Raw genomic sequence first — 17590 nt, forward strand, 5'->3', positions numbered from 1 at the left:
GGTCATGATCTCGGGGTCCTGGGATCGGGGCTCCGTGCTCAGTGCAGAGTCTGTTTGTCTCTCTCCCTCTGCCCCTCCCCCTACTCTCTCTCTCTGGAATAAATAAAATATTTTTTTTTTGATAATTTATTTATTTGACAGAGAGAGAGCCAGAGAGCACAAGTGGGGGAAGAAGGGGAATGGCAGAGGAAGAAGCAGGCACCCCTAAATAAAATCTTAAAAAAAAAGGGAGCACCTCGGTGGCTCAGTTGTTCAAGCATCTGCCTTCAGCCCAAGTCATGATCCCAGAGTCCTAGGATCGGCCGCATCAGGCTCCCTGCTCAGCGGGAAACCTGTTTCTCCTTCCCCCTCAGCCTGCCACTCCACCTGCTTCTGCGCACTCTCTGTCAAATGAAATTTTTTTAAAAACTTTAACCCTTAGCCTACCGGGTCATTTCTCTTCTGTCATTTGTACCTTTACATCTGACACCTACTTTCTTCAGGAACTCCAATGCAAAGGTACAAAACAAAGTTGGTCATAGCTGCCTGTGATTACAGGGTGTTCCTTCTGCATTTATAATTTGTAGGACAGGCTGCTGCTGTGAGTGGCTGAATAGAAAGCTGGTCCCTTTAGTGCTAATAGAACTAGACTCAGGCTGGATTAGAAAGCACATCTTATTCTGGGAATGCTTCAAAATTCCGTCAGCCTTCAAAATCTTAACTAGGGCTGTCATCTCAGATTGAGAATATCAATTTAATCCTTCTCAAATTCGCTTTCATTTTATGACTCCCTTGCTCAAGGATCTATAATGATTTCTATTACCTACAATAGGTCATTCAAATCCCTCTGCCTGGAATCCAAGGTTATGCATAATCCAACCCCACCAAACCTTTTCAACTTTATGTTACTACCAACCCCCTTTCCTAGTCAGGAGGGCTAAATTACAACAGGGCTAGTGTTACAGTCTTAGTTGAGCTGAGTTAAATTTAAACCAGACAATAGTTTAGGCCATTTTTTTCAGGCATTAAAAAATATAAATTTTACAAAGGTATTTATAAGAACTTGGCCGTCCTTATCCATGCTATCTTCTCATGTGTTTTGAATTTGAAAAATCCAAAATTACTGTGTTCATAATGTATAAATGTGAAAGAATAGTTACAAATGGCACTGCTGTAACAGCAGAGGGTAGGCATATGCATTTTTCAAAATCAGTGAACATTACACTTAAGATTGTACACTTCATTGAATATAAATTGTACACCAAAATAAACTATAAACAAACTCTAGTTAATAATATGCCTACCAAAGTATTTAGGAGGATGTGTACTGATATCTGCAATTTAAATAGATGGAAAGATACCCGATAAAGCAAATTATATTAAAATGTTAATGAAAAAAATAAGTAAATAAAATGTTAATGGTAGTTTAGGTGGTGTGTGCGGGTGTGCCTGTTATGAAATTCTCTGCTGTATGTTTGAAATTTTTCATAATAAAACATTGGGGAAAATGGCATTGATAACATACTATACTTTATAAAGCTGTAAGAAGTTAAAATTTGGAGGAATGACAGCAACAGGCTTTTGCTCTTTGATGCTTCCTTGCCACCTTGCACATACCCCATATAGCCCCTTTTAAAAAGGTGTGGTAATACTATCTGTTTGCATGGTTGTCTTTCCCACCACAGTATAAGTTCCTGGTGGGCACAGATCTAGCCTAATCTGTATTTATATTTTCATTGCTTTGTATCCTGTTTGGAGAATAACATGTGTTCAATAATGGTGGGATGACTGAACGAAAGCGGAACTGCTAAGGACCAAAGTATTATACTTTCTCACAGATTCACCTTATCCATTTCTCACATATTCTAAAATATGTTAGGGGCGCCTGGGTGGCTCAGTCGTTAAGCGTCTGCCTTCTGCTCAGGTCATGATCCCAGGGTCCTGGGATGAGCAACCATATCGGGCTCCCTGCTCAGCGGGAAGCGGGCTTCTCCCTCCCCCACTCCCCCTGCTTGTGTTCCCTCTCTCGCTGTGTGTCTCTCTCTGTCAAATAAATAAATAAAATTAAAAATAAATAAATAAATAAAATATGTTCAATTTTCAAGAGAAATGTCTTTTACTTTTTCCCAAGCACGCAAAATTTCCAAAAATAAAGCTCATTTGTATTGACGAGGTAATTTGGTATTCTATTACTTAAGTCTGAAGGCCTCCTAACACCCAACTTTTTATTTTTTTTTTCCCTAAAAGAGTGAAGTCTCTGACTCCTAAGGAAATCTGGAATCTGTTTTATTCAAATTTTGATTAAGCTGATCTTAGATAAGAGATCCCTGAACTGGTCAAAAGCAGGAAACTGGAGATCTGGGGAAAAGATAAAAACAAACACCACATAAAAAAGTCATGAAGCAAATTAATTAAGAACTTAACCAAGAAACGGAGATAAAGTCTTAAGGAGCATACCGGAACGTCTCAAACTACCCCCCCCCCCCGCTTCTCCCCTCCTCTCTCCTATGACAGCCAGTCAGAGATCGCGCCGCTCGGCCACTCCCAACATGCCACGCGACTAGAGCTGAGGCCGCCGAAGATGCTGCTTCTCACGTCAACCTCCGCCAAACAACGTGGTTTAGCGGCGGGAGTACCAGATTTTGGACTGGAGGACCTGGGTCTGAGCCCCAGCTAACCCCCTCTGCCTGATGTGCGAGTCTCTTGCCCTCTCCGGGCTTCAGTTTCCTCATCTGTGACTCGGTAATGATTCTCTAACCCCAGCTGGAGCACAGAGTGACTATCTACTAAGATGAGGGGCATAAAGGCGCTTTAAGGAAGATGCAAGCGACTCTCAATTTGTTACGGCTCTTAAGCACGCAGTGCTCACAACCAGCCCCAGACCAATCTCTCAAAGTCACCGCTGTCCCTCACTCCCTTCCCGCCCGGCGGCTCTACTGAGGCCGCTCCCTCTTGTCGACCCCATGCGGAAGCCGCGCGGCGCCGTCTGCCGTACCTGCAGCCACTTGGTCAGCGGGGCCCTCCTGCTGACCCATGACGAAGTCGTGCACGAGGCCCCACAGTGCGCCCGTAGGCGCCACCGCCTCCAGAGCGGCGGCAGCGGCCATGACGCGAACCAGAGACCGTGGGAGGGGAAGTGGGTGGTGGCACGGGACGGGCCTCTAAGCGCACGCGCCTCCTGAGCCAATTGCCTGGCGACGGTTAAAGAGGCGGGGCGCTCCCTGGATCACGTGCCTGCCGGCTCCTGGGAGGGACGGGACGGTCCCTTCCTGAGGGGCGGGGCTTGGAGTCGGGGCGGTGGCGCGGGCAAGGAAGGCGGCTGCGAAGCACGCAGCCGGGGGCCACTGAGGGCGAATAATTCCCGGCCCGGCTCCCGGGGAGACGGGTGGCGGGGCGGACACCTGGCTGGGTGGGGCCAAGGGGCGGTACACACCCTGGGAGAAGCCAATGAGAAAATCAGGCCCGGCCCGAGGGGGCGGTGCCGTCGGTCACATGCGCACCTGGGGCGGGCGGTGGCGGAGGCGCGGGCACCCCGAGCCGGCGGCAGGGAGCGGGGCCGGGCTGGGGCGGGGTTAGGCAGGTGAGTGACAGGCTCCGGGGGGCCGGCCCCAGCTGGGAGCCCCGGGCGAGCAGGGAGTAGCTGCGAAGGTGCCCGCCCCCTCTCTCCGCCCCTCCCGCGGAGCTGGTCTCCGGCCGGGCACCGTCGCGGGCCCCCCTGGCCCGGCCACCTGGGACTGTGCTGGGGAATCGGCCACCTCCCTCACTCCCCTCGCCCGCAAAGTTTGTGGCGAAGCCGGCGCCCGGGCAGAGCGCGCCCCCGGGGGGAGATCGAGGAGCGCCCGATGCGGGGAGGCAGGAGCCGTTGACCCGGGACGTCGCCGTCCGGGGCAGAAGCGCGGAGCAACCGACAAGCCCGCCGCCTCCGGTGCATGGGGCCCGGCTGAAGAGCCAGCATGGGCAACTGCGTGGGGAGACAGCGCCGGGAGAGGCCGGCCGCCCCGGGACACCCCCGCAAGCGAGCAGGTAACGACGAGGAAAGGAGCAGGGCCACGGGCGCCTCGCCAGTTGTCCCCCTCCTCGCCCGAGCGCTGGGCTTCCCAAGCGACCTCCCGCGGCTCCTGGCGCCTGGGTTTCCCAGATGGCTGCTCCGGAGCCAGACGGGGGCCCGCTCTCCAGCCCTGGTGGCCGGGGGAGCCGAGTTGGGGCAACTGCGAGCACTGACCCGGCTGCGAGCCCAACTCGCTCCAACTGGGAAGCTCCGAGTGGGGGTGGGGGTGGGGGCAGGAAATGTTTGCAGACCGCAGTGGGGCCGGCTGAGGGGAGGGGGGCCCGGGATGGGGGCGCCGCTGGCCTGGCAGCCGGGTCGGGGTCGGAGGCTGGCCCGTCGGGGCACGGCGCGGGCGGCCAGTCGTCCCCAGAACTCGGAGCGAGCGAGAACTGTCGCTCTCCCAGAGACTGCCTGTGTCATTATCGGGCTGCAGATCCTGTCTGCCGGAATCCAACTGGCAAAAGCAGCGCAGGACTCTGGGAAAGAAATATTTATTTTTCCCGCAGGGCTTTTTAGAGCCTCCCGGCTGTCTGGAGTCTAGAAAAGGTGGGGTGTGGAGTGGGAATCGCGCTCGGGTTTGTTGGGATCCTTCCCAGCCTTGGGGATGGGATCTCCTCCCTGGTGATCCGCGAGGGCCGGGCAGCGCCTTCTTACTTTCTTGGTGCACTCCTATACTGGCGCTTCGCCCTGGGAAGAGGTCTGGCGTTCATTTCCCCGGGTCTTGTACTCACTTCCTTCTCTGAGGGTGTTGCAAGGACCTTCTGAGAATGATAAAAATCGTATATACTTTAGAGTTGAAAGGGACCTTCAAAACTTGTCTGGAGTCTAGATAGACCTAACTCCTCCTGTCTGTGTAGAAGCCCAGATCCAGAGAGGTTGAACAACTTGGCCAAAGCCACACAGCTAGTTAGTAGTGCAGCCGGGGCTAGAGAGCAGTCTCCTCTTCCACTCAATTGCTACCCATCCCTTTATGTATGAGGAGCCACAGGCATAGTTGTTAATGAAGTGGAAACTAGTTGGAATTTCCTGTGTCCTTTGACACCGAAGGTGTGTTGCTTGGGTTGTGGAAACCGGGAAGGAAGATGAGGGGAAATGTGGGGGAAGCAGAGAAGGATGTCTGTGTGGTGGACAGGATGACTTGTGGAAGAAGAAACATGTTTTTCTGGAGGTGGAGGGATGAGGTAAATTTAACATTGACTGAGGAAAGTTGATTCTCAAACCCAAGGGCTTTCTGTCTTTCATTCATTCATTTATTCAATGAATATTTATTATTTATGTGCTCAGTCCACATGATTGATTTTGTAGCATTTTTCACTGGTGACAACCCTCTCATACTTGAAACTATCCCCCCTTCCCTTCTCCAAGTTAGATTATCCTGGTTTTTTTTTTTTTCTCTGATCATTGCTGCTCACTATCACATCACCTCCTAGGTGTGGACACACCCATGGTTCAGTTTGACCTTTTTTTTTTTTTTCCTCTCATACGCCCTCGCAGAGAAATTATACTCAGTCCCACAACTCTGTCCCCTGGGAAGACCCGTATACTGTATCTTCAACTATTACCTGTCAGACTCCACACTTGTATTAGTAAATGCCCACTGGACACGCTGATGTAGTTATCCTTAGATTCAACACTTCTAAAACCAAGCTCTTCATCTCTCCCCTCAGCCAGCTCCCCTTACTCTTCCATTCTTGCAGCTGCCTGACTTCGTACTTTGGAGATGTCTCTCTGCTGACTTTCTCTGCCTCCCAGCCAGTCAGCCACTGGGATCTGCTGGTTCTTCCTTGGGAAGTTGTACAAACCTGCCCTTTCCACTCTGCTTCACTCCCTAGTCATCTCAAGTCCAACCCACCTCCCAGGCTGAAGGTAGTTCCCCACCAAAGGCAAGTTCATCTTCAGCCATTCATCCGATGCCTGCACACTGTGCCCTGCCTCCAGAAGATGTTTGTTAAATTAACCTGTTTTGAACCCTATAATTCTATGTTTAGGATTTTTTTTTAATTTTTAATTTTACAGAAAGTACTTTTTAAAGTAAATTCTATACCCAGTGTGAGGCTCGAACTCATAACTGCAAGATCAATAGTTGCATGCTCTACTGACTGAGCCAGCCACGTTCCCCTGTTTAGAAATCTTTTTGCACCCTCCACTTCTGTAAGAACTTTAACTTTCAAGGCTGTTCAATTTGGTCTAGTCCTTTTTTAAGGCGTGATTTCTTTCTCTTCCCTGAATTAAGGCCACCAGTGTTTGCTCATTGCCATTTCCCCATTCTTACTTATCAAGAGCCTTTCTTCCTTTCAAGGTTTGCCTCAAATCCTGTATCTTTCTAGAAGCACCTCGCCTGACAATTCTAACTCCCCCCTTCTGAGAACTCCTGTAGACACATTATGCCACTTACTTAACAATTATCCACTCCATATTATTAGATGTTTCTTTGATGTTTATAGTCTTGTATCAGCAACTATCCTGTAAGCCTTGAAGACCTGGGTTCTGTCTTATCCCTGTGTGTCTGTCTCTCAAACTCGCTCATATAGCTATACACATACACACATGCTTATGTACACACACACACTCAGCACTTAACCACAATGACTTGTACAGAGGAAACACTCAATATTTGTTGATTTTAGAATGTTAACCTGACTATATCCTAGCATCTGAATTTTTCATGTAAACATTTTACTGAAGTATATATCTGCATTTTTTTACCTGCTAGTGTATCATTTTTTCAATTCTGTAGGCCCCCCATGAATAGCTTTATTCATAAAGCCCAAAGCCAAGGGGAACTCTGTAGGATGACAAGTTTGGTATGAGGGAAGGAATCCTTCTTAACTTCACAGTGTGCACCTGGCATTCCTGTAACATCTGCAGCTTACCCTTTTTTTTTTTTAAAGATTTTTTTTTAAATTTATTTATTTGAGACAGAGAGAATGAGAGAGAGAGAGAGCACATGAGAGGGGGGAGGGTCAGAGGCAGAAGCAGGCTCCCTGCTGAGCAGGGAGCCCGATGCAGGACTCGATCCAGGGATTCCAGGATCATGACCTGAGCCGAAGGCAGTTGCTTAACCAACTGAGCCACCCAGGCGCCCTGCAGCTTACCCTTTGACAAAGACATAGTTTGATGTTGTAACACTAATGCCTAAAACTCCCTAGCTACCTTGGTAACTCTTACCTTTCCTTTGCCACTGGTGTAATGGGAAGAAGCCATCAATAGAGAGCTAGAACCTGAGTTCTAGTCCCGGGCCTATAGCTGGGTGACCCTGGGCAAGTCCTAAAACCTCTCTCGGGTCACACTTTCAGTATCTCAGAAAGGGACCAGGTTGTACAAGATCACCAGAGCTGTTTCATCATCTCATCTTCACAGAGACAACTATTCAAAACTGCAAAGTTATTGAGTTGAAATCTTATGCCTTGTTATGTCACCCTTTGGCCTTAGTTCTGTCTTCCTAGTCACTTGGCAGGTAAAGCAGAGACATGACGCCCATTGGTCAGGCCATCTTGCTTTAGCTAGAAGGTTTGTGATTATCATTCTTTTTTATTTTTTAACTGTTACTCGTAATGCATCCCCAGAAGGATTGTGTTTCCCCTTCAGGTGCCAGGTGGTCCTTACATGCTTCAGAGAATACTTGGGGATTTATCATGTGGGGGGCTCCCACCACCTGGTACATATACCCTGAGTAGATCAGTATCTCCATCCCTGCTGTGGATAAGGCAGCCCCTCCCCCAGCCACGTCAGGGAGAAAGCAAGGTGGTAGAACAGGCAAGCCTCTGGCGTAGCTCCACCCGTTGAGAATGTGGCAAGGCTGAAACCCAAATATCTGACTCTGTGATGTGCCAGGCGTATCCACTTACGTTCTGGAATCTCAAGCCCGGTGTGGACAGACCCAGGGCCCTGTTTTGAGCTGGTTGGGCTTGGCGCTGTGGTTGTGAGAGAGTCTGCTTCTCATGGTGTGGGCTGCTGTGGCTATTCTTGAGGGAGTAATTGGGCAACTTCTCCATTTGCCCAGTAAATATTTACTGAGTGCCAGGTACCTTGCTGGCTGTGAAAAGACATGGTCCTTGGCCACATGGAGCTTACAGTTTAGGGGTGGGGGGAGATAATAAACATATATTCATGCAAATTACGTGTGATCATACATGAAAATCCTGTATGATAATACATACAATTATGTTTTGCTATACAGCTGGTGACTCCCACATTTATAATTTCAGCCCATCCTCTTCAGCTCTAGCCTTGTATGTTCTGCTGGTACTCACCACATTTGACGTCTAAAGGGCTTCTCAGTTTAGCATGTCCAAAACAAAAGGAACCCCTCTCCCAGATACACATAGTATTTGTAGTCATGGAGATGGGGTGGTCTAACAGACTGGGAAGCAGGAAGGTGGATGCTGTGGATTTCAGGCCTCTCTCTACCGAGCAACTTGCTGAGGAATTTTTAGAATCATAGCATTTTAGAGCTGAAAGGAACTTAAGTTTTCTTTAACCTCTTTTCTTTTCCAGCTATTAAAAAGAGAATAAAGGTATATCTACTCCCTGCCGAGTTCACAGAAATGTGGTGCAACCTATATAAAACCTGCATGGGCTCCTTTAAGTTTTGAGTGTGTTGGGGTCAAGACATTATAGGGAAGTGCTCAAGGTCAAGTGCATTCAAAAGGGAAGAGGTCTAGTCTCTCTGCCCCTTTCTTGAGTGGTCATCTTGGGCAAGTCATTTGTTTTGTGCTCGGTTGATCCTCTTATTTTAAAAAAGATAATATTTCCAGTTTACTTCAGAAAGATGTTATGGGGATAAAATAAACTTAACACTGTTTTTAAAATTACTTTCATGACTGCGTGGTCGGTCACATGTGAGGTCCCAACCCAGATTCTCATCTGGCACTGATGGGAAATAAGGCCTTGGTTCTCTGCTTCTTCTTAATTGTGTGTGTGACTTTGATCTATCTGAGCCTCAGTTTCCCGGTTCGTACAATGGGATGACTGCTACCATGCCCGCCTCCCAGAGAGGTTTTAAGAATCAAGTGAGATCCTGGATAAAAGGAGATTTTGTGAACTCATAAAGTTTCTATTACCCTAGCCACAGGATTTTTACACACAAAAACCATAGCCAGTGATTTTCCCCACCAGATCATTGAAGCTTACTCTTTTTTTTAAAGAGCAAAACTATAAAAGAAGTGTTTAAAAACTATTTTTGGCTGGGAATCTTTCTGAAACGGATGATATGCTTCTAAGCAAAGTATACTGAGCATGAATAACTTCCTCTTTGCGACTCAGGGATATTGAGTTCAGACCTGTATGTACAAAGCACCTGCTTGGTGGAGGTGGGGACCACAAAAGCTTCTTTCTGTCAAAAGCCTTTATTTCTGAAAGAAGTGGGGTGAACTGGTGCAAACAGAAGGAAATTGTTGAGGGCGAGCCCATTCCACAGTGGCCTGCCTCAGGGTCCCGAGCAGCATCGGGGTGGGGAGGCTCTTGATTCCTGTTCTGGGCTCTGAATGAGAACGGCGTCCTGTCTGATCAGTAACTGTGCTTATGACAGTGTGAGGCCTCTGGGCTTCTGAGACTGCAGGGCACTGGGCCCCAAACTAAATGGTGTCTGGCTGCTGTGCTTTTCGGGGTTCACGTTTCCACCTATGATCTGTCTTCTCCCTGGTAGCAGTCACTTCTTTTTTTCCTTTCCCCACTTAAAGAAAATGTGCTTAGATAACATAATACATACTCAGGTGTATAGTTCTGTACAGTAAGTACAATCACACTGCTGTGTAGCCATCACCACCATCCATCTCTACAGCTTTTTCATCCTCCCCAGTGGAAATTCTGTCCCCATTAAACACAGCCTCCTCATCCTTCCCTCCCCCAGCCCCTGGCAGCCGCCATTTTGCTTCCTGTCTCTATGAATCTGACCACCCTGAGGCACCTCATGTAAGTGGAATGAAGCAATATTTGAACGTTTGTGTTAGGCTTATTTCACTTAGCGTAATAGCTTCAGTGTTGTTCCATGACGTAGCATGTGTCAGAATTCCCTTTTTAAGGCTGAATAACTTTCCATTGTATGTCTATACCACATTTTGTTCATTCATCTGTCAGTGGACACTTGGGCTGCTCCCACCTTTTGGCTATTGTGAATAATGCTCCTGTGAACATGGGTGTACAAATCTGTTTGTGTGCCTGCTTTCAGTTCTTTTGTGTATATATCCAGAAGCGGAATTGCTGGATCATATGTTCACTCTAGGTGTAATTTTTTGAGGAATTGCCCTACTGTTTTTCTCAGCGGCCGTATCATTGTACATTCGCCCCCAGCAATGGACAAGGGTTCCAGTTTCTTCACATCCTCACCAATAATGCTTGTTATTTTCTGGTTTTTGTTTTGTTTTGTTTGCTTTTTTAAAAAGATTTTATTTATTTATTTGAGTGAGAGAAAGAACAAGAACACAAGCAAGGGAAGGGGCAGAGGGAGAGGGAGAAGCAGACTCCCCACTGAGCAGGGAGCCCAACGCAAGGCCCGATCCCAGGACCCCGAGGTCATGACCTGAGCTGAAGGCAGACACTTAACCGACTGAGCCACCCAGGCGCCCCTGCTTGTTTTTGATAATAGCCATCCTATTGGGGGTGAAGTGATACCTGATCATAGTGGTCACTTCTTGACATTCCATCTTCGGGGCTCAGATAGCAGCCCCTCCCATTTCCTGGGGAAACAGACGGCTGGGATTGTTAGAATAGCACCTAGAGCAAAAGTAGATGAGCTCATAGTGAAGCCTGAGGGGCCCTCCAGGGAGGGAAGCACAGGAGCTTGGGTGGGTGGATTCTGTGACATCTTGTCTGGTCAGTCAGAATTTGGCTTGCTTCTGGGTTTCTAATTAGGTGGTCGATGGCTGGGATGGATGGAGGGATGGATGGATGGGGCTTCCAATTAAGTGAAGCAGGTCTGTGTTGTTATAATTCATCTGGCTCCCAGAAAATGTTAGCACTGTCTTACTTGGGGTGAGCACCAATTTTTTTTTTTAGCCCCCTTTTGCATGTGAGAGATGTAGGACAGTGGTTCAGAGGGGAGGATGTAGGGTTGAGTAAAAGGTAGGGAGTGATGGTGACATGGTGACATGGTGAATTTGCTGCACAAAGCCATGTGCTTCTCTCTGTTGGGGACAAGATCTCCCTGCTTACTGAGCTCACAGGGAAGAGAGACCGAGCTCAGTGTGCATCCGTACCTCTGACCATCCCCAGCCCCTCAACTCCTGTCACTCATTGTCAGGAAAGGGGCTGGAGCATCTTCTGCTGGGTATGGGGTAGGGGGATGAGGATGGCTCCTCATTTGTACCTGTCTTCTCAGGGAGGCTGGCACCAGAGTCCAACCTAGGCAGCCAGCCAGTCACCAAGCAGCCTAGATCTTAGAGGACTCAGAGTTTTGTTGTTTTTAGGGCTGGAAGAGATACACTTGGCAGCAGCTCACCTTTGCTTGGTGTTTACCGTGTGCCAGGAGCATCACGTGCAGTATCTTGGCTAATCCTCACAACCATCCTATGGGTGGACACTATTATCACCTTTTTACAGATGAAGAAATTGAGCCCTAGAAAGGTAACGTCTCCTTCCTAAGGCCGTGCAGGTTGTAAACAGCCAAGCCAGGACTGGAACCCAAACGGTCTGATCTCAGAGCCTAAGCGTTTGGCTCTTGTATAGTTTATCTTCACTGGGCAGGAGGAAGAGAACACATGGTTTTCGTATTTAAAGTGAGTTTATTAGCATCTTTAGGCACCTTGTTAGGCCCCTTCAGGCAAGGCCCCTTCAGGCAATCATCTCATTTGATTGTATTCATTTTACCTATGGGAACATTTCTACCCATTTTACGTATGGGAAAGCTGATGGTCAGGAAAGTACATTGCTTGCTGGGGGTCCTGAGGCTGAGGAGAGGCAGTGCTAGAGCTCAGGTTAAGTAGTTTGATTCAAATTCTAGTGCTCAGAGCTCATTCTCTTGTGCTGCCTTCCCCCACCTCCACGAAAAGGAGCCTGAAGTCTGCTATAAAGCCTGCAAAGCTCCAAGAACTGTAGCCACTCTGCTCCCTTCTCTTTGCTGTTCCCTCCTCCTTTAATTTCCCAGCCCCCAAACTATAGCCTATACACCCCGGAGCCACATGAGTCCATTGTCCTGGAACAAGTGCTTGGCACTTAGTAGATGCTCAATAAATTTTTGTTGAACGTTGTTTGAGGGTTGTGTGCTGGAAGCAGTAGAATCTCAGCCAAGATTGCATTCCTAAAGAGAAATACAAGTAGAATGCAAATACCATTGTTTCCTCCTTTTTCTCCCAGAATGAACTTCTACTTTCCAACTCCCAGATGCCAGAGACTTGAAGAAAAGAATGCCCCGACTCTTCAGACTTTGAATTAGTCCCAAATTCCCAAGGGAAAAAGAGGCACCAGCGTCCTGTTAGCAAAGTGCTTGCTGGATCAGGTGTCACCCTTTGTAATTAATAAGACTAATAATTTCTTGCTTTGTTCAGCATTTTGCAGTTTTTAAAGTGTTTTCACAAGTATTATACATGATTTGTTCCCCCACAGCCATCCTCTTAGGTAGGCAGGGCAGAGATCATTTTTCCCATTTTATGTGTGAGGACACTGAGATTTAGTGAGGTTGCTAAGCTGCCCAAGATTATTGACAAGTAAGTGGTAGAGAGGTAGAAGCCATGGGAGGCGATGGCTCCACTACTTTCTTCCTGTGGTGAGAAAGCCTCAAGTCAAAGTCTCAGTTTCCACATCTGTAAAATGGGGACAAGAGTGGGGTCATTTAGGGTAGTCAAGGGCTCCATCACACAAGTGGTGATGTGTGTGAAGTGATGAGCACTGTGCCCACACCCAGCAAATGGCAGTGAGTTGTTAATGGCAATAACCAAAACCAAGTTCATGGTTACTTTGGGGACTTGTATTCTATTAACTCTTGGTCAGCCCAGAGTGTTGGGAAGAGCAGAATGTAGCCTCCCCTGGTCCCACCTCGAAATCTGCTCCGGGCCACTCTCTAGCCCTTCCCCTAGAGTCAGAGTGTATAGCAAGGGCTGACCATGAATTTCTCTCTCTCTTTTTTTTTAAGATTTCTTTATTTTACAGAGAGAGAGAGAGAGAGAGAGCGCACGCACGCACGCACAGATACATGCACACGAGTGGGGGGAGGGGCAGAGGGAGAGAATCCCAAGCAGATTCCCCGCTAAGCAGGGAGCCATCTCATAACCCTGAGACTGTAACCTGAGCTGAAAACCAAGAGTTGGCTGTTTAACTGACTGAGCCACCCAGGTGCCCCCTGACCATGAATTTCTTTTGATTTGCAAAATCTAGGATCTTCTGAACAGGACATTTATAAGATACCATTTTTCTTTTGGTAGCAGATAATTAGGACAATATGACTAGTATTTTGTTCATTTAATATCCATTTAATTTTATAATTCCAACTCTTCCGGTTCATTAACGATGTAACCTTGGGCAAGTTATTTTGGATTTTTGAGCCTCACTTTCCTCATCTGTAAAATGAAGATAACAGTACCTACTCTGTGGAGTTGTCATGAGGTTTAAATGAGTTAATGCACATAACATCCTTCGAATGGTACCTGGGACATATTAAAATACTCAGTAAATGGCAGTTACTATTATCACCATGCTTGGCACTGTAAGCCGGCTGTCCCCAACCTTCCTCTTCCCCCCGCCCCAAGTTGAGATGCAAGGCCAATGAGGTTCCTACGCAAGACCTAGCTTCCGCGGTATACCCTGGTTATCTACCATTCTTGTAATTCCACTCATTTATTCAGGAAAGCAAATCGGAAGCAAGTTGCGCAAGAGTGATATTATTATAGAGATAGCCTTGAATCTAGCTTCATTTTTAAAAATGTGAAGCTTTCACAAAAACTTGAGAACTCTTGTTAGTTACAAATCTCTTGCCTCCACCCCTGCCACCCACCCCTCCACCCTCCCACCCCCCGACATGCTCTGGCTGATTCCAGCAACACCCAGTGGCTGCTTTTCTGGGCTGTCTCAAAACAGATACAAACGTTTCTTGCTTGGTAGGTCAAGGCTGGGGAGTGCCCTCAGTGTGCTATGGCTCGTTTCGCCTTGGCAGAACATCTCTGGGTCCACTGGGGCTTCCTTCCTGGAGCCCAGCACATTTCTCTCATATGTGCTGTCAACTGCAGACACCTCCTTCGTGAACTTTCTTGGAAAGTGATCAACATCCACAGCAGAGCCACTTTTCTGCACTTGATACACAGGCCCCTGCAACTCGATTAAAAAAAAACACAATTGTTTTATAGTTATTATATACTATTCTTTATTAAGCACCAACTGTGTGGCAGGCACTGCCATAGGTACTTAACATACGTCTCATCTAGTCTCCCTGATAATTCACTGGGAGGTTGTCCTCATTTTAGGGGAGAGGCTCAGTGATATTAACTGTTGTGTGCGGGGTCACACAGTGAGCAATGGAAGATTTTGGATTCCAGACCACTGTTTTAGATTCCCAGCTCAGCGTGCCTCCCATGCGGTACCTAGCTCATTGTCAATTTCAGCCAAGGGCTCACTGGGCCCTAAACAGGTATCGCTGGTTTATTGACGTCATTGCCACCCATGAGTAGCAAATAGTCTGCTTCTGCCAGTTCTTTTTTTTTTTTTTTTAAAGATTTTTATTTATTTGACAGAGAGAGAGATAGCGAGAGCAGGAACACAAGCAGGGGGAGTGGGAGAGGGAGAAGCGGGCTTCCTGCCGAGCAGGGAGCCCGATGCGGGACTCGATCCCAGGACCCTGGGATCATGACCTGAGCCGAAGGCAGACGCTTAACTACTGAGCCACCCAGGCGCCCTGCTTCTGCCAGTTCTTACACTACACATCCTGAATGTGCCAGAAAGTGCACTTCATGGGACAGCCAAACCTTCACGCGTTTGTCCCCCCTGCCCCCTCTCCCCCGCCCATGCAGTGTCTGCGAAACAGACCACACTGTCCTCTGTAAGATAGGATATCACACATGGCATTGATTTATTTACTTAGCGAAAGTACCGTGTTCCCCCAAAATAGACTGTCATGTGGCATGGGCGTTTTCATTTCTCAAGACCTCACATCACTGACTCAGTACCATTTATTATCATCATTGAAATCAGTACCATTTATTAACCTACCATGCATGCATTCAGTATCCTACCAGGTCTTTGACACCAACATCTTCCATTTTCACATCAGCCTTGTAAGGTAGGCATAATTACCTCAATTTTCCAGAGGAGGAAACTGAGGCTCAGGGAGTAGACCCTTGCCCACGAAAGTGGAGGAACTGTTATTTGAATCCTAGTAGTTGTATCCCAGGGACCTATAGCTTAAGCACTATGGGAAACTGCCTCCAGATATTCAGTACTTGTCCCAGGCCCTGGGTTAGGTGCCAGGAACAGCCGGAAGAGTTGGTTCCTTTCCTCAAGAAGCTCAAGGTGTGATGGACTCAATAATACTGGAGCTTCTGCGATTGGGTTCCCTTTTTTCCAAACTTGTTTCCTTCTGGCCACACCCGAGTGGGAAGATCCATAACACACAGTGCTAAGGGTCCACGGGAGCTGGTGATGCTCTGCACAGCGGGGTTTATGTCCCGGATGTCTCTGTTTGCTCTTTGTCCTTCTTCCCTCTCTGCTGTCACATCAGGTTCACGGAACCAAGCTCACCTGGGTCTTGCCAGTGTGTTATTCCTGTGTGTGGCCTGGCCCAGGACTGGCTGCAGAGGAGAAGGGAGGCCTTACTTGGCTGGGAACTTACTGCTACTATGGCTTTTTATAAGGCCCCAAATGATTTTTTTTAAAACATTCACATGGTGCATGCAATGTTATCTGGGCCCTCTCCCTGAGGAACAGGATGGGCAGTCTTTGGAGTCAATGGGCAAAAGGAGAGCTACACTGGGCCCCTTCATTTGCAGCTGACCCCTCCTGTTTGAAGCTGAGCCTAGCTCTGTCCTCTGTAACATGTGTCCCATGGAAGATCCAGGGCCTGGATGTCTGGTTTATTGCTGACCATCAAGTACTTTTACTGCAGCCTTAGGCAGAGGTGCTCAGCCTGCCACTTTTGACTGCACCACCCCTTGGGCATTTGTCTATGCCGGGGGCCCTGGCCCATAAGGAGAGATTTCAGCCTACTGGCCCTGTTCTCCATAGTCCAGTGCTATTTTAGGTATGGATGGATAGGGACCTCTTCTATAGGCTGGGTCTGGGGCCTCTCAGTTTTAGAGATGAAATGATCTCTTTTTCAAAAGCTGTGGGGTTGGTAGACATGCTCAGAATCTTTCCTTCCTTTTAGGAGAAGAGAATTGGCACTGATAAGGAATTCGGCTGGAGGAACTGGTTCAGGGAGGCCAAGCCACTGGTCTGTGGTCTATCCTGCGCAGTCAGAGGTGGGGCTGGTATCATACCCAGGAAATCTGATTCCGTTTCTCATGTCTTTTTCTTTCCATCTTCCTTCACGCCTGTGTACGCATTATACATATATGTCTCATCGTCCATGACAGCTTCTGGTCAGTCTCGGGAGGCAGCAAAGACAAATTAAGATATGGTACCATTTTAAGCAAGACATACAGTGTAGACACGCAGAGACAAAGGCAATGTGTAGACACTTTAGGAAGAGTTGAGATGGGATAGGGCAGTTATTAAGGGTAAGTGAGGAGAGTTATAGAAGGGTTAGTGATTTCAGTAAGGAGTGCTGGTTGGAGAGAAGCAAGTAATGGGATTTGCCTTATTGTGGAAGTTGTGTTTACGTAAAAAGTGAACAACACCAGAAAGCCCACAGAAGAAAATCTGCACACTCCCACCACCCCGTGAGAGTCCCTGTTCCCATTTGGTGTTCATCCTTGCTTGCTTTTGTATTTATTTTAGGCTGCAGAATCAAATGGGCTGTGTACCTCAAGGTTAGGGAAGGTCTCGAATAGTGAACGGGGAGTTTAGATCAGAGGGGGCCTCTGCTGGTCCCCGCACGTGGGGTGCAGATGAATGACGGGCTTCGGGTGCCCGCCATCTGTGAGCAGGCGGGACGGAAGCCTCCGACGAAGCAGGGGCTCCCCCCACCCCAGACTTGGGACTTAGTTTCATCACCCACTGCACAGGAGTCTCCTGTTTGTTCTGGGGGTCAAGGGAAAGAATTCCTCCTGAGTTGTCTGGAAAGCTTGCTCCCCATGCCCCCCCCCCCCCAGGCCACAGACTCCTCTTTTTCCTATTTACCATCCAGTTTCTTCAGCAGAACTCTCTTCTCTGGAGTTGGGGATGCGTAGCCAGTTTTGCCACACCACAAAGCCTTGCTGCTGCGTGAGGTCATTTCAGGGGAGAAACTATATATAGTGGAGGACTAGCATCAGGACAGCTCCATACTGTTCAGGCTGCTTCGTATTGCCCTTCCTCCCATGTAGCCAGGGTGACCTCAGACTCCGCGCCAGCTAGTAGGCACCACGTTGTGTCTTTAGTGCTCCCTCCGTGTTCCCTGGCCAGTGCTCAACCACACAGGACCAAGTGCTGGCCCTCCTCAAGTCCAAGAGCCTTTAAGGGAGCAGCCTTGAGAGAGGGGCAATGGGAAGAGTCCAGGGGCCA

The 17590-nt window shown here is 48.1% G+C and overlaps 2 protein-coding genes across 3 annotated transcripts in view; one reads left to right on the forward strand and one right to left on the reverse strand.

Annotated features, from left to right (window-relative positions):
* Nucleotides 1-3137, reverse strand: part of MMS19 (MMS19 homolog, cytosolic iron-sulfur assembly component) — a 32749-nt gene extending 29612 nt beyond the window's left edge. For both annotated transcript variants that reach the window (XM_064595109.1, XM_045878545.3), the window contains exon 1: nucleotides 2975-3137. In XM_064595109.1, the coding sequence (XP_064451179.1) occupies nucleotides 2975-3086 (112 nt within the window). In that variant the 5' untranslated portion in view covers nucleotides 3087-3137. The remainder of the gene's footprint in view (nucleotides 1-2974) is intronic.
* Nucleotides 3138-3309: 172 nt separating this feature from the next.
* UBTD1 (ubiquitin domain containing 1) overlaps nucleotides 3310-17590 on the forward strand; it is a 53985-nt gene continuing 39704 nt past the window's right edge. Inside the window, exon 1 of the mRNA XM_045878554.3 lies at nucleotides 3310-4002. Within this exon, the coding sequence (XP_045734510.1) occupies nucleotides 3933-4002 (70 nt within the window). The 5' untranslated portion in view covers nucleotides 3310-3932. The remainder of the gene's footprint in view (nucleotides 4003-17590) is intronic.

This window comes from Mirounga angustirostris, unplaced genomic scaffold, assembly GCF_029215605.1.
Source record: "Mirounga angustirostris isolate CCGP_5_RB_7025 unplaced genomic scaffold, mMirAng1.0.hap1 SCAF_6, whole genome shotgun sequence".
NCBI lineage: Eukaryota > Metazoa > Chordata > Mammalia > Carnivora > Phocidae > Mirounga > Mirounga angustirostris.